General features: G+C 38.4%; 1 protein-coding gene across 6 annotated transcripts in view; it reads right to left on the bottom strand.

Annotated features, from left to right (window-relative positions):
• Positions 1–25,241, bottom strand: part of otofa (otoferlin a) — a 128,503-nt gene extending 103,262 nt beyond the window's left edge. For all 6 annotated transcript variants that reach the window (XM_020056458.2, XM_020056460.2, XM_020056457.2 and 3 more), the window contains exons 1-2: positions 24,876–25,241; positions 16,959–17,017 (exon numbers count right to left, since the gene is read on the bottom strand). In XM_020056458.2, coding sequence (XP_019912017.2) covers positions 16,959–17,017; positions 24,876–24,954 — 138 coding nt within the window. In that variant the 5' untranslated portion in view covers positions 24,955–25,241. The remainder of the gene's footprint in view (positions 1–16,958; positions 17,018–24,875) is intronic.
• Positions 25,242–25,928: the final 687 nt, after the last annotated feature.

The following is a 25,928-nucleotide window of genomic DNA, read 5'->3' as shown; positions in this document are numbered from 1 at the left end:
TCCTCTGTCCCATCCCTCCTTTACCATCTCTCTTTTTCTCTCTCTCAGGTGCCTAATTGGGTACATAACTTCCTGAACAAATTGAAGGGAAATTTAAAACATGTATAGCTACTGTTAAAATGTAATTAGAATGCAGTTATTTAATTAGAATGCATGTATAGCTTTGTCCATGTCTTCTCCATTTACTAAAAAAATATTGTCTGTAAAGAGGGATGTAGCAATTTTGCTCTCAGTTTCTCCCTCTTACCAGTTTCTCTCTTACTGTACATTCTATATTAAATTCAGTCGTTAGCATTTGGAAAATATGCATACAGTATAAAATCAATGAATAACAAGAGCAACTGGCATATTAGTGATGTACATAATTCATCAATTTGGGAAAGAAAAATATTTCTTACACACAAAAGGTAAACTATACTGCGGGTTGCTCAAAAAATATGAAAACAAACAGAGCAAACCAGAAGATTAATCTTGAAAACAAATCTTGAACAGACTGAACTGTTGTTCATATCCTTGATCAAACTTCTGAACCCACTATCCAAGACTTCACTTAAATCTGACACTAAATCTAAATTTGTTCCCCTCCAGAAAACCTGGAGAGTGAAGGCAAGCCACAGCGTGATGTTAATGGGACAAAGATGAAAACTCACACACCAACTGTGATGATGAAACTGAGATAGCTTACAGTAGCAACATGCCACAACATGGGGTTGTGTGACACATGGAATTGAGGTCATTACAGAGAAAACCCATTTTGTCACACATATGTCTCCAAGATGGGTTCGAACCATATTGGTACAGTATAAAGTCAAACTGAGTTCATCTCTGAGGAAACACATTGTGCAGAATTCTCCAGTAAGGATCTATTGAAAACAAAAAAAAAAACATTTGGAGGGCTTTCAGACCACCATGATCCATCTAATACCCACATACAGGCAAACACTTTCTACGCCTGCTGTGCAAATGTCAAAGATGTGAAGTAATAAACAATTGAGGAGTTGTGTGCGTGTTTGGAATGCACTGATTGGGAAATGTTTAGGTCTGCCACTAATAGTCTGGATGAGTACATTGATGCTGTGACATCATACATAAGCTTCTGTGAGGACAGCTGTGTACCAACACGGACTAGGGTGAGTTACAACAATGACAAACCCTGGTTCACTTCCAAACTTCGCTGCGTTTGGAAAAGGGGGAGGCGTTCAGGAGCGGGGAGAGAGACAAGTCCAAAGAGGCTAAATACAGCTTTGGTAAGGCAGTGAAAGAAGTAAAGTGCCTGTATAAATTAAAACAAATGTTCTTGACCTATGTCTTTGCTTCTGTTTGGAGAGGCCTCCAACAGATTACCAATTACAAGCCTAACCCCCCCACCCACTACATTAATGATTTGCAATTTGCCAGTGACCTGAATGAGTTCTACAGCAGATTTGAAAGACTAAAGGGCCATCCTGACAACATACCATCTCCCTGTGTGTCCACCCATCAACACCAACCCCCCACCATCGGGCCAATTCACAATCACCCATCCCAATCATCCCCACCCCTGCCACTACAATGGAAATGTCAAACCTGGAGGGGGACGTTAATAGACTATGCAAGAGACAGAACCCCTGGAAAGCAGCAGGGCCTGACGGTGTCTCCCCATCCACCCCAAAGCTCAGATCAGCTTTCTGCTGTGTTTACAAACATCTTCAATACTTCACTGGAGACATGCTGCATACCGAGCTGTTTCAAGTTCTCCATCATAATCCCAGTTCCCAAGAAGCCAAGGATCACAGGACTTAACGACTACAGACCCATCGTACTGGCCTCTGTGGTTATGAAGTCATGTGCCTTGTGCTGTCCCACCACAAGACCATCACCGACCCTCAACTAGACCCCTTGTTGAGGGGACGCAGGATTCCCTTACATCTACCTCTTGCTAAAACTAGCTTGTTATAATCATTATACCTTAACAACTTGTATAAATAAACAAAAAAAAGCCTAATACACAGTCCATTCTCCTGCCCTTAAATTGACATTCTGGGCACTGTCCAGGAAAATCAGGAGACCGTAAAATATCCTTGGAGAACCCCATGCTTCTTGTTACTAGAGAATCCCAAATAGTCTTTAAAAAAGCACTCTCTGCAAATTTAAATCTCAAGTGGGACACACATTTTTTTTCCCTTACAGCCCAGGGCATCTTGTTGAGATTCGCCACACCTAAATCAAGAACCGAGTGAGAATGATTAGAATGAGCATGCTTATATTTAAAATACTACCCAACATAACATATACAGCTCAAGAAAAAATGAAGAGACCACTGCACCTTTTTCTTTCCTTTCCAAAAAAGTCAAAAAGGAAGGTTTGAGTGAGAAACAGAAAGGTTAAAATTAAGAGACCACTGCAAATTGAACACTTCTGTCCCCAAACTTTCCTTTTCAACTTTTTTGGAAAGGAAAGAAAAAGGTGCAGTGGTTTCTTAATTTTTTTCCGGAGCTGTACATGAAACAGAGGGAGAATGAATAGAATGAGCATGCTTATATTTACAATACTACCCAACACAACATAATACATGAAACAGGTGAAACGCTACCAGCAACTGTGATCCAACATATTATAATGCTGTAGCTCTGCCGCCCTGTTTGATATGAGAATATACTTTTTATTTCTAACTTACATTTAAATTGTCAAAAACATTTAATTATATTTAACAGTATAGTGAGATAAGTGTTGATTGGTACCTGAAAACTTTTCTAACTATTTAGAAAATACTTGCTCTCCAGCCAGGGAAAGTAGGCCAGCTGTCACAACTCCTGAGTGCTCACCACATCCTTCAAGGATTTGCAAGTTACCAGGTGGTGAACGGAACATAATGTTGATAAAAGTTTGTAAAAATAGGTTATGCACAACCTATCATGTTTGTGTATATTAAACTGGTTAATATCTGTAGTAACTCATCTAGAGTTAACAACAACATAACCGTTAACAACAACATAACCGTCAACACAATTGAGCTGGATGGCCGAGATATATTCAGAGCGGATAGGATTTAAATTGATTCCGGTAAGACTAGAGGTGGTAGACTGTTCATTTATATATAAAAAAAATGCTGTACGAAAACTATCTTAACTGGCAATCAGGAATACCTAATGAATAGATGTACGCCATTTTACAGGTCTCAGGAGATACACCCGGATGGTAATGCTAAACTACCAATGAAAGAACTGCCATTAGCAAGGCTGCCATTAGCAAACACCAGACAGAACACCCATATGGGGTTTTGGTGATTGCAGGGGATTTCAACCATTCAAATCTGAAAACAGTTTTTCCCAAATTCCGCCAGAATGTCTCCTGCCCCACCAGAGGAGACAATACATTAGACCATGGGTACACAAACATTCCAGAGGCTTACAAAGCCATTCCCCTCCACCACTTGGAGCAATCTGACAATTTTTCACAATTTCTACTGCCCAAGTATTTAACGTGTGAAACCATCAGTGAGTACAGTCAAAATGTGTCCAGAAGGGTCAGACTCACTTCTACAGCACCAGTTTCAACACACAGACTGTAGTTTGTTTGCCACTCAAGCCACCCTTAACTCCCATACGGACACTGAAACATATGCTTCCTCGTTCTGGATTACATCAACATCTGCACCAACAATGTCACCACCCATAAACTAATAAAGACCTTCCCCAATCAGAAGCCGTGGATGAACAGAGAGGTCAGAGAACTGCTTAAGGCACACAGCGCTGCTTTCAGATCCAGCAATGCAGAGGCCTACAGCTTATCCAGGGCCAGTCTGAAAAGGGGCATCAAGATGGCTAAAAATTACCACAAACTGCGGCTCAAGGAACACTTCAACAACAACTCCAAACCCTGATTCATGTGGCAGGTCATCCAAGCCATCACTGACTACCAGCCAAAAAACACTACCGCCACAGCCAACAACGTTTCCTTCACCCTATGAGTTAAACAAGTTCTACACACACTTCGGGAAAGAGACAGCCATTAAAGCTGAACTCCCCCCAGACGCGTCCCTGTCAGACTATCCACCGCAGAAGGGTCGTCTGCACTGAACAGGGCGAATGCATGCAAAACAGCTGGCCCCGATGGTGTCCCCAGGCGTGTGCTAGGAGCATGTGCTGGGCAGCTGGCCGAGGTCTTTACCAACATCTTTAACGTTTCACTGGCCCAGGTGGTTGTCCCAACGTGCTTCAAGACCACAACCATTGTGCCAGTGCCGAAGCAGTCAATCGCGTCTAACTTCCGACTGGACTGCACTCACCCCCACAATCATGAAGTGCTTTGAAAGATTAGTTCTGGCCCACCTTAAGTCCTGCCTCCCCTCAACACTGGATCCCTACTAGTTTGCCTACTGGTCGAACAGGTCTACAGAGGACGCCATCTCCACAGCTCTACACTCTGCCCTGACCCACCTGGACAACACCTACAGTGGATATAAAAAAGTCTACACACCCCTGTTAAAATGCCTGGTTCTTGTGATGTAAAATAATCAGACAAAGAGAAATCATGTCAGAACATTTTCCACTTTTAATGTGACCCATAATGTGAACAATTCAATTGAAATACAAACTGAAATCTTCGAGGGGGAAAAATGATAAATAAAACCTTTCAATAACCTGGTTGCATAAGTGTGCACACCCTCTTATAACTGTGGCTGTGTTCAAAATTAACCAAACACATTCAAACTAGAAGTTATTACACACCTGCCATCATTTAAAGTGACTGATTAATCACAAATAAAGTTCAGCTGTTCTAGTAGGATTTTCTTGACATTTTCTTAGTTGCATCTCAAAGCAAACGCCATGGTCTGCAGAGAGCTTCCAAAGCATCAGAGAGATCTCATTGTTATTAGTCAGAAGGGTAAAAGATATTAGTCAGAAGGGTAAAAAATAATTTCTAAAGTATTAGATATACCATGGAACACAGTGAAGACAGTCATCATCAAGTAGAGAAAATATGGCACAACAGAGACATTACCAAGAACTGGATGTCCCTCCAAAATCTATGAAAAGACGAGAAGAAAACTGGTCAGGGAGGCTTCCAAGAGGCATACGGCAACATTAAAGGGACTGCAGGAATTTCTGGCAAGTACTGGCTGTGTAGTACACGTGACAACAATCTCCTATATTCTTCATATGAATGGGCTATGAGGTAGGGTGGCAAGATGTAAGCCTTTTCTTACAAAGAAAAACATCCAAGCCCTGCTGAAGTTTGCAAAAAACGAATATCAAGTCTCCCAAAAGCACATGGGAAAATGTGTTATGGTCTGATGAAACCAAGGATGAACCTCTTGGCCATAATTCCAAAAGGTATGTTTGGCGCAAAAACAACACTGCACATCACCCAAAGATCAACATACCCACAGTGAAGCATGGTGGTGGCAGCATCATCCTGGAACCAGGGCCTTAGTCAGGGTGGAGGGAATTATGAACAGTTCTAAATACCTGTACATTTTGGCACAAAACCTTCAGGCGTCCGTTAGAAAGCTGAAGATGAAGAGGAAGTTCCCATTTAAGCACGATAATGACCCAAAGCACATATCCAAAACCACAAAAGCATGGCATCACCAGAAGAATATTAAAGTTTTGGAATGGATCCAAGGGAACAATCACTTTGTGTTTAGATTGTAGGCCTCTCCAGGTCTCAGTCTAACCATTAGACAACGAGGTGTTTCGGCAAAGCAGAAAATTTGACTCGTCAGAGAAGATGACCTTACTCCATTCCGCTACGGTCCAATCCTTATGGTCTTTTGCAAACTTCAGCCTGACTCTTCATTGCTCTTCATTGATGATGAATGAACCGTCCTCGTCACTTGATGTCATCCTACGGTTGTTGAGTGACATTCGAATGAGTTGCCGTAATCTCGGTCAGTGGACCGTCGTTTTTCGCCCTTTGACAGTCTGTAGCTTTGCTGTCCCCAATGTCTGTTGCTTGACCTTGTTCTTATGAACCGCCGGCTTTGCAATTTTCAGGATGGAAGCAACCTGATGCTCACTGTATCCCCCTGACAGTAAAACCAGAATTTAACTTGTTTCCTCACTCAAAGCTTTTCTTTTCAACTCTTTTGTCATGCTGAATAGTATTTTTTTATTCAAATTAGCTTTGAGGTACTACTTGCACTGTTTTTGCCATCCAGCTGGTCTTATTGCAAGAGGATAGTGATGATCACAGCAGTTGTTTTTATACTTTTCATCGTTAAATTAGATTTGGTTCAGGTAATCACCTAATCAGTACCTGATTAAGTAAAATGAGGTGTGCCTGGGTTGGAATTTAAAAGACACTAGAATGGAATGGATGCCATACATGTACAGATGCTGATTTAAGAAAAAATTGGAGTGGTCACTTTATTTATTCCAGAACTGTATATATACTTAACATTCTTAATAGTTTAATTTTCTGCCCTCCTCTATTTGCACTTCTGGTTAGATGCTAACTGCATTTCATTGTACTGTATCTAATCTAATCTAGTCACCCCTTTGGGGAGTAAAAGAGTAGGGGTTTCCATGATTCCCTCATCTTTTCACTTAAAGAAAAAGTCAGTGTCACTGCTGAGGTGAAGGACGTGAGGCGTAAAGCATTTTGGGATGTCCATTACTTTAATATACTTCCTCTTGCATTAAACAACAAAGCAGAAAAACAACCGTGAACTGAAATGGCATACAACGCAGACACAAAACAATGACTGACAACTGAAAGCTAAACTGAAGCAACTTAAATAGGATCCCCAACCAGAGGCAATAGGGAACAGCCTGGAGGCCCTAACTGTGGCCTCCAGGCTGCTACAGTAGCAAGCCTAAAACTTCAAACCTCATGACTGATCAAAACTTGTTTTCTCCTGGTTCTCCCTTGTCCCTCTGCAGTAGAGGTGTGGTGAGCAATATGTTTAGTAAGTGGAATTGAAATCAAATCACAGTTTCAAATATGTATCACAGCTCATATCATACAGAAAATCACAGCTAATATCATACAGCATTAGCCTCAGATAATAAAAAACAGTGTTTTGACCTCAAAGAGTTCTCAAGCTGTCTGGGGATCACAAATCTACTTCTTTAGCTCGCATCTCATCCTTATTTCTTCGGTCATTAAAGAGTTCTCTTTAAAAAAGCAGGCAGCTGGCCCTAATTGGAAGAATGATGCTCTTCTTGAAGACACCAGGTACCCACTGACTGCACAGATGCAGCTGAGGTGAAGTATTTACCCCCATAATCCTTTACTGTAAAAACCAGGGCTTAATCGGGTGAGCGAAGTCACCTTGCGGTCCTCAGACCATATCCCTTGACTCCTCCTGACTGTTACCATGGACACAGGATGAAAACATCTAAGATAAGATCAATTATGTACCTACTGTATGACTGCACTAAGTCTCGATCTGTCTTTATGTGTGACTTCCATAAAAAGTATTAGGTATGAAGTGCCTGTAATTAAGTATATTGAATTAGAAAAAAATACATTAGAACAGCTTTGTCGTGGGCTATTCTTCATTACTTGAGCTGGGAAATGACATAAGTCATTTTCATAGGGAGGGATGTGATATTTTGCTCTGCATTTTCAGGACAGGGGGAGGGAAAGCGGAGGTGGCCCATCCAATACATGCTTGAACCTCACATCAACAAACACACAGGCTCCCCATCAGAGATAAGGAAAGTAGTCTTACATAATTCACTTCAACTCCTTCAATAATTTGTTTAACCTACGTAAACATTTCTATTTGGCATTACAGGAGAAGGTGCTTTACACACATGGTGGATTGCTTTACACTCACTGAAGGAAGGTGGACATACTTTCAAAAGAAGAGTGTGTGTGTGTAAATGAGTGCATTTTATGTGTGTGCTCTCCAATTATCCACATCTCGCTTCTACACATTGTCTCGCTCTCCCTCTCGCTCCTACACATTCTCTCGATCTCTCTTTCTCGCTCCTATACATTCTCTCCCTCTCCCTCTCGCTCCTACACATTCTCTTGCTCTCCCTCTCCCTCTTGCTCCTACACATTCTCTCGCTCTCCCTCTCACTCCTACACATTCTGCCTCCAACTCTCCCTCACTCACTCTGATCAACTGGACGATCCATTCCTGTTTTTCTCCACGCCACCTCTGTATGTCAATCACTCAAGCGTATCTCTCACAACTAAGTCTGGCTATATCTTGCTATAATCCATTTTATCTCTCAATGCCGCAAACTATACATGCAATCATTCCGGTTGAGTGACATATAGCCCAAACTCATTAGAGGTTAATAAGGATGTATGCACTGTTATTTATGAATGTGGTCAATATGGCAAAGTGCACCATCAATGATGGCACCTCCCTGAGCACATCGTTTGTCTAAATAACGAGGCACGAATTCAACTGTTAAATCCACACAAGTACAAAGATCATCCAGCAGCATACAATATTATTAGACTTTGAGTACATTTTAAATAAGTCCAGTTTTTAGTTCAGTCAGCTGTTCTCCAGTTGCTGTGAAGTCATTCTAGATTGAGCTAATCTAATGTGAAATGATTGGGAATTTAATTCAACTGGACTGCAGCCTTGATTAAACTCCAATAACTGTTTGCTTTCTTGCTGTGTGGGGCTCTGAGGCCATCTGGTGTAGGGTGAACTGCTGAGTAGAGTCGGTAGATTATTAGAAGAAATGTACCTGGGAAAATAACTGACACAGAAATGCCCTAACATGCCCTGTTTTTAACTTTTATCTCCAGTTTTGGCCATGATAAGACAATTATCTTATAGTTATTAATGGTCACGATCGGTTTTCCTCGATTTTGTTTCATGGAGGGCTTTTGTGTCATTTCTAGGTTAAATTCAGAGAGGAGCGATTTCTTTGTGAGTGTGAGATGTCATTGAAGTCTAATGGTGGTGCGCATTGCAGAGGAGGAACAAAGACAAAACATTCCCCATTAGAAATCACAGTGTGTGTGTCCGTGTGTGTGTTTTTTGTTGTTGAATCTTTAAGAACTCAGCAACAAAAAATAAACCATAGAAGTGACACATGCAATGTATAGCTTCATGGTCATAAATACCCATGAAATGCTTGCCTTTAGTAAGACAGTGGGGCCAGGGTGTCTCACTATTTTGCCATCTGGGCCAGGGTGTCTCACTATTTTGCCTTTGGGGATGCATTTTAATGAGGTCTGTGGGATTGCAGTGACTATTTCTAGCTGTCAAAATGGGGAAATAAATAGTCCTCTATTCGTTTTGGGGGGAATTTCTCCCAAACAGTCTAGCTTTTAGTTGGTATTAATATTTTTCTCAATTGCTTTTAATAAAATTGGAGTCAAGTTGATCATCTGTGAGAATACAACTCGGAGGCAGATGTTTGGTCCCTATTGCAGAGCTTGCAGAAGTTAATAAACAAATAAACACTTTTTTTTTAATAAACAATCCAGAGGCAGGCAATAGACTTGGTTAGGAGACCAGGCAGTGGTCGATAAACAGGGTAATCTAGGTAAGAACAGGGAAACAGGACAAGCAGTGAGCTGCGAGCTGCAGACAGAATGTCAAAGAACTATAAACTGGTCAGTACACAGGAAAGCACAGGAAAAAGTACAGAAGGACTAGGCAAACTAAAAAAAAAAACAAAGGCAGGCTAGGGACAAATTGGTAGACAATAATCTCATATTTAGAACAGGCTTAGTAGGTTGTATGCTACAAACAATACCTCACAGAGAAAGGAGGACAGACCTAGGTTATATTCTGAAGAGGTAATGAGAAACAGGTGCTTAGAATGCCGGTGATTGAGAACGAGGAGGAATGGTGCGTTTGTGTGAGCTGGGAAGCTGTGTTATCCTGTTGAGTGTTAGAGTTTCCCGCAGTATGAACTAATGAAAACAGCATTATTTATTTTACTAAACAGTTATTCTCTTTGCTTTCAAACACACTGCAGACCAAGACGGCAAAAAGTGTCTTAGACAGATATAGAATAATATTCATGGAATTACATGTTTATTCTGTTTATTCTGGCTCAACCTTGGCCATAGGTCTTCATATAATGCTCAGGATGTTTGTATACCCTTAAATTGTTTTAAATTCTTCTTCTTCTCTGGGTATGTATAATATTGTTTTCAACAGCCATTTTCACAATGCCTAGTTCTTGGGCCTTACATGCATGGTCTACCACCATGAGTTGGTGTCTCTTGACAATACAAAAAAAATTGTATGAAAACCAGTGTCAGTTTTGTGTAATTGTCCTATACTGTCCTCAGTGTGCTATTCCACACAGATACAGAAAAAAGGGTGGTCAGCACAGTAGTCAGATAAGTTTAAAGTAAGGTCCAGACATTTGATGCAAGAGTGAAACAGCCCTGGTTTTTCTGTATTCAGCCCAATTTCCCTCATTGTCATACCATGTACAAGAACATGGTGAACTATAGTGTCACAAATCACATTGAAAATTGTGGTTTTTCTTCCTCTAAATGTTTGCTCTTCCCTATACCTCTCTATCTTATGTTGTCATCCACTGTTCTAAAATATAGGTGATCTTGCCTGTGGCAGTTTTAATTCATTCGGTAACACTTTACAATAAGGATACAGTAATAATCATTATTAAATGCATTGATTGACATGGATTAATGACATATTAATGCATCTATAAAGCCTTGATTATGTGTGCATGTGTTATTAAACATATTAACTAAGTATTAGTTAACTGTTGGAATACATATCAATAAACATTACCTAATACATTAAAACATAGTGTAAACTAATAGTTAATTAATGCATCTACAAATAATGAACTGTGTGTGGTTGTGTCAATAATTTTTTTTTTTCTTTAATTATAATCAAACAAATTATTATTGTCTGGAAGTGCTTTTAAGCTGTGAAAACATAGTTATGACTTTACAGTTTACAAGGATCACAAAGCTACTTAACTAATACTTAATTATAAGAACTTCATAGTTTATAACAATTTGCAAGTTCTATTCAGCAATTAATAAATAAATGAATAGTAGTGACTTTACAATAAGGATAACACATTAACTTAACTAATTATTAATTATCAGTATGTAACAGTCCATAATCATCTAAAAGCATTAATAAACTAAAAAATACTGCTTTACAGTCATTAGCATGAATAAATTAGATCTGCATTTTTGCATAAAAGACTATAAAAAGCATCAGACATTTGGGTAATATTACTTTGGAGTTAATGAAATGCTGTTTTTTGTGAGAACATTCAAGCATGTTTAAAGTATATATATATAACAGATTCTTGAAACAGCAGAATTATAAATGTGTTAATTAAGCAATACTTTTGGAGTGTAACACATAAGTTCTTGAACATCATGACATATCAACAAGAAATAATACACAGGATTGACAACAGCTATTATTGTTCATGATGGACACAAGAAAAAGCAAGTAAGTAAGCAACAGGTCACTAAGTAACAAGTAAGGTAATGTTCACGAAGGACAAAAGCCTGGCTTCTGTGACTGGACAGTATTCAGCAACAAATGACAGTAGTTGGGGGAAAGGTGTTGTTTGTTAAAGGAATTAGGGTTATTCTATATGTTGCCTTCTAAGAAATGACTTCATTTGAACTGATTATGTTCAATAATAAACGTTTAATTGTTTTTGCTATGATGAAAGACACCAAATCATGGATCTGTAGTTGCATTATATCATCATGAAATCATTTCATGTTTGTTATTGGGCCATTCAACAGTTACCTAGACATATTCCTGTGTATTAACACATGCACACCAATGAAAATTTGCATCAATTAAGATTTGGATTGCAATATATGTTTTTTAACATGTCCTTTATTAGTTACCTATTCATTTGGTAACATGTTTATTGACACAATCACACACAGTTCATTTTTTTCCCGATGCATTAATTAACTAGAGTTTACACAATGTTTTAATGTATTAGTTAATGTTTATCGATATGTGTTCCAACAGTTAACTAATAATTCGTTATTATGTTTACGAACACATGCACACATAATCAAGGCTTTAAAAATGCATTAATAAGTCATTAATCCATGTCAATTAATGCATTTAATAATGATTATGACTGTATCCTTATTGTAAAGTGTTACCATTCATTCTAACATTCTGACTGCCGGTGCCAAAGGTGCCAATGGAACAGAGAATTGTGTGAAGCAGGTGAATAGCACATATGGTTTAGGGTATTCCTTCTGGAATACATTTATTTTGTGTGTATTGTTTGAAGAAACAGTTTTAGTGGGTTAGCAATTGTGGAAAACTCTACTGTACTGTATACAGTAGATAAGAAGTGTAAAATACATTTTTTACTGTGCTTTTTTTGGAGTAATTTTTTAGCTTGATGTATTTTATTTATATTCTCTTTATATATAGCATTATTGAATTTGTAAAAGAAAAAAAGGAAAAAGGTAAAGTCTTTGTGTTTCTAAATATTCATGTTCTTAATTGATATTCTTTCTACATTGGTCATCTTTGGTGAAATAATCTTAATACAGCAGATGCTGTAATAACGTTTATTTGCCTTTTATGGTAGAAAATGTAATTATTGTATAAACAAATGGCACAGACATATAATAAAGGGTTAACCATATTGGGGTATTTCGATAGTTGTAGTTGGTATTTATTGAGTAATTAATCACTTTTAATTTGCTAACAAATTGTACATTTCGATGCAGGTAGTGCTTTTGTGTCATGTATTTGTTTTGAGAGCCTTTTTTAAATTCTGGCCAATAGTGTTTGGGCCTTGAATTCTAGTTAGACAATGTCCTCAAGCAATTGAAAAAAACTGTATATAAACAGAGCTGAGAGAGTACAAAAAAATTTATGAATGTAATATCTACTTTAAATTTCGTCTTAGTCATTTTTAGGTATACTGAGTTATCTCCCAACCCCCACACATTTTAATGCTTAGTTTTTTGTTTTACTCAAACCACCAGAGGGCCATTTGTTTAACAGCCCTCATGATACTATATAATTTCTTACTCTTGCTTTTATTCAAAATGCTCATATTTTGGAAAATTCCTGTCTAGAGCCGAACCGTCCATGAATTGGATAGCTGATTTAGATAGCTGAGTTAACAAAAATACTTGCTCAATTAAACACAACGGAAACCGCCACATTGCCCTGCTTCCTGTGATTCAACTACAGCCTGAGCCAATCAGGGATGTGATTCCGGCACTTTCAGGAAGTGACTTTTAAGTAACCAGATAATTAACCACTGAGGTCAGCCACAGTGGATGATGGTAGGAATCAAGAAGTGGGATTCAGTAAGTAGTAAGGAGCAACTTTCAGTGAAAACCCTTTACACTTGGCTGACACACTCAAGATAATATGCAAATTGGACCTGTAATATGTCATAAAGAGACTGTGTAATATGCAATGCAGAGAACCTGCAGTACTTACTGAAGAGACAAAGTAATATGTAAAGGAGAGAACATGTAGTATGTGATGAGGACAGCATGTAATATGCATTTAAAAATATCTGTTGCTTTTAGGCTAATTCTAACATGGGGTAGAAGAAATTAAAATTACGGTTCAATCAACGTGGCAGTCCCAATGTACTGCAGCTAAAAGCTAACCCGCAACCACAGCCGTGTTGAATTATGAATAGAGATTCAGAAATCGTTCTGATATCAAAGGCATGTTCCAGTCCATGCCTAAAATAACAGCCATCCTATCTCTATGCTAATGGTGCTGTTCCCTCTACTAGAGAGCCTGGGATAGAGGAGGAGGAAAGAGGAGTAGGAGGCTTACAATAACGAAGACAAAACTGCTATTACATCCTAAGCATTTTCAGTTACTTTTTTTCAGACTACATGCACATACATTGTCGAGGGGGACTCTAGGCCCTTGGCTGCCTGGGGCAAGACTTGGCAATCTATTAATGTTGACATAATGACCTCTTCAATCGTTTCTTTGTTAATATCCACAAATCCTGGGTAGGGAGAGCTGGAATACTGTCAGTTCACATCACTCCCCCTATACAGAAACTGGACCAGGTTCTGTTAGTGCTGCTAGTGAGAGCAAAAGCAAGTAAATGGGTCTGAAAGAGTACCCTTGGTAAATGAGTGGTGCGTCTGTGTGTCCTTGGCATGAGTAAGTTCCAAATTCCACAAAACTGTTGTCGCTGATTAGACTCAAAACAATGGCTCTGGTTATAAGTAAAGGAAACATTACTCACTCCCTGAGCCAAGCCTTTCAACTGAACAATTTTCTGCTTAGAGACAACAAGCCCCAAAATGTAAATATGCAGCTTGGGACTTTTGAGATTAATAAAATATATTTTTTTTACTTTCCATTTTGCACTGGATGACTTAATCTTTATAATGTTTTGTCTTCCCTATAAGAGAACCTTGAATGGGAAAGAATGGGAATTACTGACCTACATTTTGTCTAGAAAATCTCCATCTCCATTGCTTTTTCCCACATTATTTTCCTCTCCCCTCTTTCTCATTATTCCATTATTTTCACCCATCCATCCCTAAATCTCTGAAACCTTCTTACCCTACCTTCACTCCCTATATTCATCATCCCATTCCCAGTGGTAGTCTTTATCTCTTAAAGCAAAGCAGAGCTGATTTCCCAAAGTGAAAAGAGGACTTCCACTGGGAAACATTCAGCTACAGAACTAAACAGAGCCCGCCAATCATCAGCCTCAACCAAAGCTGAGAGATTACAAGTCTACAGTGGATCAGAATCACATTCCAGCATTCTCAAACCTGCTATGGTATTTGTTAATTTACAGTAAATGGCTCTAACTCTCTGTTCAGTTGGAAATCAATTTAAGCAGGCTTCATTGACGTAACATTTGTTGTGGTGGAATATGAAAAGAAAAATAAAGTTATCTATCGGACAGAGGTATAGAAAAGCAATACATTTCTATATGCCACATATCCTATTTAGCTACAAGATTTTTGATAACCCCTTCCTGTCTCAGTGCTCCTCTGTACTCTATCCATCTCCCCCTACATAATGATTTTACCTATGTAAAAATAAGGCATACAAAATATGTAGCCTTAAAAACTGAAAACCTAATTAATATTTTCTGTGTTGACTTGGCCAAAAGCATTCAATTGCAAGAGGATGAGACAACACACAGCCACATAAATAATAAAAAAAAGAAAGAATTAACATTATACACTGAAATAAGGGAATAAACAATAAACATCAAATTACACCAAATACAGACAGATGTGGTCAATGGATTAAGCAGGTACATTGTTCTGGTAGTGGCTTGTTTTGTTCATTTTTGAATGACAGTGTCAAGTTTTAAAGTCTTTAGAAATACATTCCAGTCAATGTCAGTGGGGAACCAAAATGAATTAGCATTTTCATGATCCCCTCTGCAATGGTTTAGAGGTGAACAGTCCAATTTATCTATGAGAGTGCAGGTTACTATCAGAGTAGCAGGAGCTAAGGTGTGATCTAAGGAAGAAGGGGAATCTACCTAAAAGGTACTAGAAAATAGGTTAAAATCATTTAGTCTGGCATTATATATAAAGCGTAGGCTGGCAGAGTGTAAAGGTCACAGTGATGACTGTTGATGATGAAGCAGTGTGGTAAATTGCATCTAATTTACTGAGGGGCTTTTAAGTTGCAGGACTATAGACTACTTTGGTGTATTTGAGGCATGGCAGGATGGTCAAAGTTAGAAGGCAATACTGGGAATTGTGGACAATGGATGCCTTGTTGTGGAAAAACAAAGTCTGGATGTAATATTAAACAGTTGGATGATGTGAGTACTCAATGAGAGTGATCAGTCAAGCTATACACCACTGTATTTATAGTGTTGACATAATCTAACTTAGTCCCATTAATGGATGTTTGAGGGCTAGACAGGTTTTGGTAGGCTCAAGTTGAAGAGCATTAATTTAATTGTTTGGTATTGAGGAGTAGGTGGAGGTCAAAGGATGGTATTGGAGGTTATGAAAACTTTGTTGTAGGATAGCACAGTATTCAGAGTGGAGCCAGTTGTCTACATGATAGTATCATTGGCATAAATGCAGATGTGGGGTTTACCGTCAGCAAGCGTAACATCATTAACATAAACAGAGAATAGGATGCCCATGAATCACAACTAGAGGAACACATTTAAATACCACAAGAGATGTGGACCGAAACCCCTCAGATTTGACAGACTGCATGTGGTCAGAGAAATCGTTTTCAAACCAGGCGAGACAGTCCAATAAGAACCATAGGTTGCTCTATCTATTAATTAGTACGTGATGGTTGACAGAGTCAAATCAATAAACACTGTTGCACAACACTGCTTTCTGTCTACAGAAGAAATAATGTCATTTAGGACCTTAAGAGATGCTGAAATACTACGGCCAGCTTGGAAGCCTGACTGAGCTGCAGAGAAAATGGAGTGGGACTCAAGATTAATGCTTTGGCAGTTAACGCTTTGTTGCCCAGGCATTCTAAATCTTTAGACTGTCAGAGCAAGATAAAAGTTTAAGGCTTTTAACATTTGGGGTCATCTTGTTGCCCCTACAGTGTGAAAAGGGATCACAGCAGGAGATTTCCAATGCCGAGAGATTTCAGCTGTTAGTCATGAGAGGTTTAATTAACAGGCATGTGAAAGTGCTAAGATGACAGGGGAAGAAAAACATGTCCCCAGATCATCGAGCCAAGTAGATTTTTGGACTATGCCACTTTTCCTGCACCTTATTCAATAATACTGGAGGAATGGGTGTTGTTCAGATTGAGAACTATAAGGGGCATAGGTGTAGCAGTGCTATGAACATATTGGAGTGCTGTAGGTTGCAGAGATTGTTTTTTTCCCATGGGTTTTAGGGTTCCAGAACCTTTTGGTATAAGTGACACTGACTGGTGGATTTTTTTTTAAATAAATGCCTTTGTTTCCCTAATGGCCAGAGGACATCGATTCCACGATTGTAAGCTTTTGGAGGCCAAAGCTATGCATCAGAGTAGGTGTTTAAAGTAGTTTGGATGATTTCTTTTAAGTCATTATAAATAAGTCCTAAAATAAAGTGTATCAAACCTCATCAAATCTGGCTTCATCTTCACAGTTCTCCAGCACACGCGTGTAGAATGACAGACCTGAGGAAGAAAAGGGCGAGATTTATGGGTTAGACAGGTTAAATCAAATAATAAAACTACTAATGCATACTAATTATTCATTAAATAACCCTTACCTCAACAGGTTCTCACAAGAACCTCAACTTTAGATGGTTCAGTTTAGGTATTCATTCTGACTGGTTGTGGTAATGACTCTTCCAGCCACTTAAGGTATTCTTTAAAATCTAGATTTTCTTTTAGGCCTTTGTAAAAATTTACAAATGAGGACAGGTTTTTCACAACTACAATTGACCATGTCTGGTTTGTCAAATCTGTTTTGCCAGAATTTCATGGTTTCTATTGTAATGGCACCGTTAGGCACTATAGCAGTGATTCTTAACTGGTTTTCCTCTAGGGCCCAAATTTAGATTATTCAGTCACAACCCCATATTGTGGTTTGGACTGTGCAAACTTTGAATACTGTAATCTACTTGAGTGTAACTGGCTATACTGTACATCCACCACTGTTCTTTCAATTGCCATCTCCTTATTAGCCGCCAAACAAATCTGAATTTAATAATTATGACATTAGCTACTTAAAGCATTTAACATTTGCTAATGTTAATTTATCATGCAGGCATTTTAAAGACAATTCATACTTCTAAACAATTTCCATAGCTATCTTAAACCACTCACACACAAAAATATACTTTTTAGGATGTATTGTGCAACTGACAAATAGCCTGACATTACCACTGTGGAATGTTTGCACATTAATGAGGGGAGCATTTTCTATTATTCCATGATGAGGCATCACATTCTAGGATAACTTTTGTCCGACTGACATATTGTCAGTTATGTGGATATTTATTAGTGCTTTATTAACATTTTAGCCACTCTCTCCGTAGCTTCAGTGTATTTTTGCAAGTCAAGTATAGTTCAGTAATCATGGATGCAACTCACATTCTACACCATCACTTTCAATACCATCTGACATTAGCTTCCCACCCCCTGCCTTATAAGGTCAATTTACTTGTTTCAGACTTTCTGATGGCGCACTTATATTAGCAAGTCACATTTAGAAAATTCATCCTTCTTGTTCAAGAGAAATAAGGTTAAATCAATCTTACACTTTCTTTTAGCACATTAACTTCTTAGTCCTTCCTTCATTTCAAATCCAATGTGCTGCAGTACAGAGCCAAAAAAACAAAACTTGTGTACCTGTCCAAATACTAATGGACTGCACCGCCGTTGCTCCAACAAATGCTACCTTCAGATATGATTAAATTCTTATGAGTGCACACTGGCACAGACTCGGATAGTGTCGCCCTCACTGAAGTACAGAAACAACATGCTCCGGGAAGAGGTGGAAACCCCTATGGATTATACAGGAATCTCAAATAACACAAGGGAGTTAGGGAGAGTGGATAGTATCCCCTGGATGGCTTTGAGAGACTTCTAAAATCTCAAAGAGAACTCACGGCTTTGGTGAACACAGAGCCGGTGTGGTGAGGGGGATAATCCCCATCATAGCTGTTCTGCACCACCTCCATCATATTAAAACAATTATGTAAGGCAACAGAGAAGAGGGATTCATCCTTTGACAAATAGGAAATAGAAGTCTCTTCCCAAACTATTCAGCTGCTAATAAATGGTGGATGAGAAGCTTGGTTTATCATGTCCTTTTGATGTATCTTAGTGCTGTTTTGCTACAATTTACCTCGCCTCCATGTTACTTCTATGTAAACTGATTACAATAATAATAATCCCGTAGTTTGATTGTGTATCTGCTCCATGGAACAATGAAAATACTTGAAACACAGTTTACATGTGACTAAGTGTAAAGGTCAAATGATAGTAATAGTGCTATAATAATCTAATGACAAACATAAAACCACATGATGCTTGATATAGGGAGCCACAGGAGAGGAAATATGATTAAATGATGACTCATAATGGCACCATATGAGATGGACAGAAAATATAGAGGTGGGAGCCAAAGACAGACAAGGGGAAAGAAAAAGGGAGACAGACAAGAGAACTACATCTCTCTATGGAGACATTATATTTTTAAATAAGATTAGAAAACAAGGACAAAGATATATCTCCATTATATTTCCTTTATGTAGTGATAGAGTAGATACACATACTTTTACACTTTCCTCCAGGTTGTTTAAGAAATTATGACTCAATGTACTATATATAGAAAAAACTGCTAGGAAATACAGTGCCTATTGGTCAAAGACATTTTGTAAATGAGGGCTATTATCCAAAAGCTTTTGTGAGGCTGTTTGTTTTTGTGTTTATTCATGCCTGTCAATGTGTGTGGAAAGATGTGTACAGAGGTTGCCAACTAAACACACACACATGCGCACTATTACTGCTCCTGTCACAGACCAGTAATTAGCCTTGGTAGGCAAATAAATAAATAAATATCTGGCATGACCCCAATCCTCGCCATGGACAAAACAAATTATGCATTAGGATTTTTTAAGGATAGACAGAAACACTGGCTACAAGCTTCAGTAGCTATGTTATAGTAAGCCTAAAATAAAACTGTTGATGGTGATTATGCGATGGAACAACGGCATTCTCAATTTACATAACGTAGTTCACATAGCATAATGGTTGGCTATTCAACTCATTGTTTTCTAAAGAAACAAACTATCCATAGAGTAATTGGAGTCATTGATCCTCATTCATGAAACCTTCTCAGGAAAGATCTCAGATTCAAATGTTGGTAGAGACTTACGATGATCTCTAAGTGTGATTCATGAAACGGTTGCCCTTAGTCCAAATGAGCGTAGGTGTCATCGCAGATTGGTAAATCGTATAAAGCCATGGACGTGAGAACGCCCTGCACCTGTCCTTATTTAAATATTACACAACCTGTAATTTATGCAGGTGTGGCGATCATCAAACTATGAATTCACAGATTTCAACATATATTATAGCCTGAAACGGCTAATTAACCAAAAATATATCTATGCAAAATCAATGCAGTTACATAACAGCATTTTGCATCTCAGCCCAGAGACAAAGTCCTTTAAAAGAACTTTGCCATCATTAGAGTGACTGCTTGACCCAGAACCACTGGTTAATGTATCCTCTCACTAGTCAACATAAGATCTGTTAGCTAATAAAGAAGCCAGCCACTGAAGTGATAATGACCATATCTCCAAATACGTTGATACGGCCTGAGTTAGGAAAGGCAAGGCAAAGCAAGTTTATTTGTATAGGACATTACACACACAAAGACATTTCAAAGCATACAAACGCATGAACAAACAGAGGGAAAATGCAGAATAAAATGAAATAAATAATACAATAATAGCCTACGGTAGTTATTTTATAATGTGTTATAATAATGTGTTATACTGAGGCTGTTAGGGTTGCTGTTTTGCGTGATAATGATGGTCTTATTGAGAATCAAGAATTATCTTATTTTTACATTTGTTTACACGGTCTCCGACCAGACATGAGTTTGATCTTAAGGATACGACAAAGATAATATTGATGAATACCAGCTTTGTCGGTGAAATCATACGTACGTACATTTTAAGATTACATTTGATTGTACGCATGTATAACACATAGGAGACCCTGGGTTAAATCCAGCAAGGGCAACATAATTCATCCCGTTTATTCACAGGCGGGACGAATTAGGCTTGCCTGGTTCCTTTTCAGTCACTGAAACTATTATTGAGTAACATCTGTTTTATACATTTCCTGCATCCTAGGGGATAAAATATAGATTTGTTAATAAATACTACATATTCAAGATGTTGAATGTAAAAAAAAGCCTTAGACCATGCTGCTCTGACGATTTCATAAGGATAACTTGTCACATTAGTTTAAACGTCAATATATTTAATCTTCACAGAGAACGTTGGACTGACGGAATGTGATTGTCATGATTTATCTTTTCATAAAACTGATATGATGGGCTTGTTAGTTCAAGAGAGTTGGTTCTCTCTTACACACAGACTGTTATGTAAGGTAATCTTAAGACCAAACAACTCAAATTAGACAACGGAGTAGAAGGGAGAGCGAATAAGGCAAATAGTTGACAACAGAGAGAGACAGAGAGAGACAAAACTAAATTAATAGTAATGACAGACAATAAAAAAGGCAAACAGTCAGACCAAAAGAACAACAGGCAGGGCAGAGAAAGACAGGCACAAGCAACATTTTTTACCTTAAATAAGGTAGAATAAAATAAAATATTGAAATAGAATTGGGACGGTCTTAGCACTTTTAATGTCCCTGGGATGTAGAGAATGAGTTTGGCAGCCTGTTTCATTTCTCTAATTGAGCAGAGCAACTGACAGAAACAAACAGATTGACAGAAAAGAGAAAGTGCAAAACAAAGCCTTCAAACACCAATAAAGACTCTTATACATTTTAATTTGTTATAGAAGAGTTCAAAAGAGACAGAAAAGCAGGAAGAAGGTAGTGTTAGAAATGGTTGTCAAAACCTAGCCAAATGATAACCTATTTGCTAATCTGTAATTTAATTTCAACCAGGGTGACTCAGACAAAATGATGCAATGGTGGAATTGTTTAATTGTTTAATTTCTCATTTAAATGATATACACTGTAACACTTTGGCTGCGTAACTTCCCTCAGGCCTGGGAAGAGAAGAAAGGCATTACCATACTACAGTACAGTGCAAATCGTTGTATCTGGCTAAGGGAAGACCTAGACTTCACAACTGGGTCGCTTATGTAATCACTATACTGAAGCTAACAAAGCCGTCCAAAAACCATCGGGCAATTTAGCATCCTTCTATTATGATGTCAAGGGGGGACTCCAGAAATAGAATAACAGAATAACTTTTACAACATCCATGCTCTCATTCAACAACTTGGTGCCAGAAGATTTGGGTAAAATCTTGGCCTTAGTGGACATACTGTCCTTTACCAGTTCCTAAAATCAAGGTATTTTTACAATGTGCGGGCATACAGGTTATGGTATGATATTTGCAAACTTCAAATATCAATCAATGCATTGACAAAAAAACAAACATATTGGAATCATCATCTTCTAAATTGATACATAGGTAAATATACATGACACTCTTTTTGGAGAGAGGTCTAATTCTTTGGTTACTGGTAACAATGCTACAAAACCGTCAGGTGTCCACCCCTCTAGGCTTCCTGTGAGGGCCCTTCCTGTCCAGACAGGAAACAGTCTGTTGAAAGCACTTGGGAAGCCCTGCTGACAGCTTGTACCAGAGCACAAGCAGGATGTTTTTAACAAAATCTCAAACACCACAGGAAGTAATGTGGATTTGAAAGGAGCAAAGGAGAAGAACAAAAAGATTGAATTAAAATAAAACGCATTTTTTGCTTTAAAGGATTGTCTTACACTGTTATATCAGACGCATCTCTGATGTCATATGTTATTTGTTAAGAAACCGAACACCTTTTATAGTTCCACAATTACACTGAACGACAAGCCACATGAGATAGGGTTTCAGTGTAAGTACACCAGGTGTCTTTTTCAACTGGCAAAACCTCATCCTTACAGCTATGGGCGACACTGTTGAAGCAGGTTTTTATTATCATATGCCACAGTGTAAACAGCTATTGGCCTTCTCTTTCCTAAATAGTAGGCTACTCATTGTCATAATTTAAGTTCTGGAGATGTCAGGTTACCTGTACATTTGTGCTTGTTTCAGTTTTTTTTATTATTGGTGTTTTAAATGATTATTTCTGGTCTTGTTTCATTGTTTTATTGTATGTAACTGGCATTCTTTAGCCATTGGGTTGCAGATTGACTTACGAACTAACATGTTTTTGACTAGTTTAGTTTATCTAGCTAGTTGGCTAATTCTTTTATCTGAAAAAAATGCATCTGAAACACACTCACAGTTCTTGTTACACAGGCCTGCCAGTTTCTAATCTTTTGCAAATAGTATTTGAGGAGTAGCATCTGAAGCATGCGGGGAATAGTAAATAGAGAAATACAACACTGCATATGAAGAGGGCTGTAGTGAAGAACACTGTACTATTCTGATTTCATCGTTCTGATGCCCAGAGCTGCTGAGGCAATCACTAAGTGGGTCCCACACGGGGAAGAATAGAAGTGAGCAACTATAAAACCCCATTATTCCATCACCAATATCTACCATCCACTGACCACTTCCCTTGCTCAAGCCATGACCTGACCCTCTCATCTTAGGGGGATGCAGAAATCAAAGACACACCCGTAAAATATACATTGCTTTTTCATTTTTTGCTCTTGAAGTATTCTGACATTCTATGAAAAGCTCTACAGATTTTCAATAAGTTGTTGTTATTATTATCATTAATTATTATTATGTGTTATCCCATCTTTCTTTCAACAATGAATTCAGCATTATGATGTCATCACAAATATAAATAAAACCAATTAGCCATGTCATAACGTTGTTTGATGTCTAAAAGCATAATGACCAAAAATGTGTCGGTTTGATGCCACAAAAACGTATCAAGAAACCATTTAACATTGTGAAATCATGAAATGTTTTGCAGCAACTGCAAAGATTATAGAAACATCCTCTTAGGCACTTCAGAGATGATTTTGTAGGATTTTGTCGGATGATTTCGTTGGATGACCTATTATAAGAATATTCGTTGCCAAAATTCTTTTTTTCCATTTACTGGTCTGATATGAGAACTTCTAAAGATCTGAAAAAGTCTCATGAGATTATTTTTAAAAAACAATTCGTTTTAAACAAAATCGCATTCGGCTGCCAGTGTAAACGCAAATACAAAATACATTACAGACAGACCAAAGGTTCATTTACGTACACTTAACAAAGCATTTACATTACACATCACGGCAACACTTGAGAAGGTTATTATGGTTCATGTTTAAAGATTTTACGCATTCGCCCTTACTCGTCACTGCAGGTATTCATCCACACAAACGTAGTAAAAAAATGTGAGGGCACAAAAAAGAGGGAGAACGTCAATAACTACAACAACAACACACAAACACACACACATTGAAGCCCTTACATCACACCGCACCTGCACGCACAGAAACACACCAAAATGTTTGTCAATACAGTGTTATCAGAAACCTGACTTCGCTCTCCGAGGTGCTGAAATTGCCAACCAGCTGAAGCGACAAACACGCACTCCCACACAGGCAGACACACACATAACCCTTACACTAATGAGCATCAGTCAAGCCTTCATACAGAGTATTTTTAAGTATTTTTGTTCGTGCATGCTTTATCTATCCAAGCCCATTAGCATTGCCAAGTCGTTTTCTACAAGACATGGCTGGTGATTGGATATATACCACAGAACAGCTTCCTTATTGGAATACCATTAATTTGATAAAATAATTGGTGCTTGAATGCAGTGTCGACTATCCAGCTCCACTGAGCCCGTGGTGAGGAGGGGGTGAGCCCCGGTGGATCAGAGTTTAATGCCGTACAATGTGAAATAAAGGAGTATAACCGCTACGTGCTGGATTAGATAAATAATCTCCCTCTGGTAGATATGGGACAATATGCTTTAATTAACAAATTACTCAATCTAATGGTTAGCCTAAAAACGTTTTAAAACGACATTAAATAGTTTTTCCCCAAATGTTTTCATTGACTCAAAACATTGGTAGGCTTATTATGTATTCCCATTTTGTTAAAAGCTCCTCACCTCCACAATCCAGTCTCTAATTACCACCCGGGAATGCAGAGGCAGAGAGGGGTTTCCCCAACTTTTCAGCTCAAAGGTAGAACGCGCGTTAACTCATTGGGGTTCACCAACCTAACCAAAGTCTTGCCAAACGAAATGAATCACATCGCAAAACCCCTGGCACAGTGCCATCAAAATGAGGATAGTATTTAGGCCATAGAGAAATCAATTAATATTTAGGGTAATAAAGTAATTGAGATTGTTACCTCGAAATGTGACTTTGGCGATTCTGTCCCCCTTCCCGCGAAGGTCGCGGACAGTCTGTACGTGGACTAAAAGAGCCATTTTAACTTAGGAAACCTTCAACCCTGCACTTTAGGATGAAATGTTCTTGTTGGCTTGATTTGAGAGCAAAGAAAAACGTCTAACGTGCCGCTGTTAAACCTATCTGGACCAAATGTTCATTGATCTTTGAACCTAGACTCTTTCATAGCGTCGCATGTGAACAAAAATCTCCACTTCGCATGCAGCATCTGCTTTATCCTCCTTGGACAAAAAGGTGTTCAAATATTCATGAGCTTTCGTTTTATCCCGCGCTATGAGCGCAGAGGCTGTCCTCACTTGTGCATCGCGGTGCCTGACTTGCGCGTCTGGCGTAGGCAGATGGAGGGAAATGGAAGAAGCCGAAGGTGGCAAGCTATGGAGAGAGGGGGTCAGGGCGGTATATTATCTGAATTTATAATACTGTTTACCATTTCTAGGAAGAAATGCCCTGTAGTCTAGATAAACCAGATATATTGAGGATTAACTAGAAAATGTGTTTGGGTAGCCTATATAGCACTCAAAGCAATTACACATTCACATGTTTTGCCTATATTTAAAGATTATAGAAAAGCAATAATGTTTTAGTATAAGATTAGTCATTTCTAAGTAATTAATAGGGCTAGTTTTTATGTGATCCTGCTATTTTATATATATATATTTTTTTTTTTAATGAAGCTATGTAGCCTACGCAGTTCTGTCATTATATCGTGACCGGCAGGGCAGTTGCCAGGCAACCTGTTATTCGTGCGAAGTTAGGTAGGTCTCTTCATGTGTTTGTGTCCGGTGCTGGGCAGTTGCTTGTCCTGCTCCTTGCGTGGTCCGAGGGTCCGGTAGAAAATACCAGTAACATGGCGATCAGAGGAAATAGAAAGCTTATTAAGCACAACAACGCGATCTATATCACACCTTCCCTGATGCCCAGGTGAGCGACGTATCTTTCGAGCTGAACGTCCCATAAATAACAGATGTCTATAGAAAATAACTCTAAGCTATAG

Source organism: Esox lucius, chromosome 18 (assembly GCF_011004845.1).
Source record: "Esox lucius isolate fEsoLuc1 chromosome 18, fEsoLuc1.pri, whole genome shotgun sequence".
Taxonomy (NCBI): Eukaryota; Metazoa; Chordata; class Actinopteri; order Esociformes; family Esocidae; genus Esox; species Esox lucius.
Note: the sequence above shows the minus strand (reverse complement) of the source record. Positions and strands in the feature narration are given on the sequence as shown.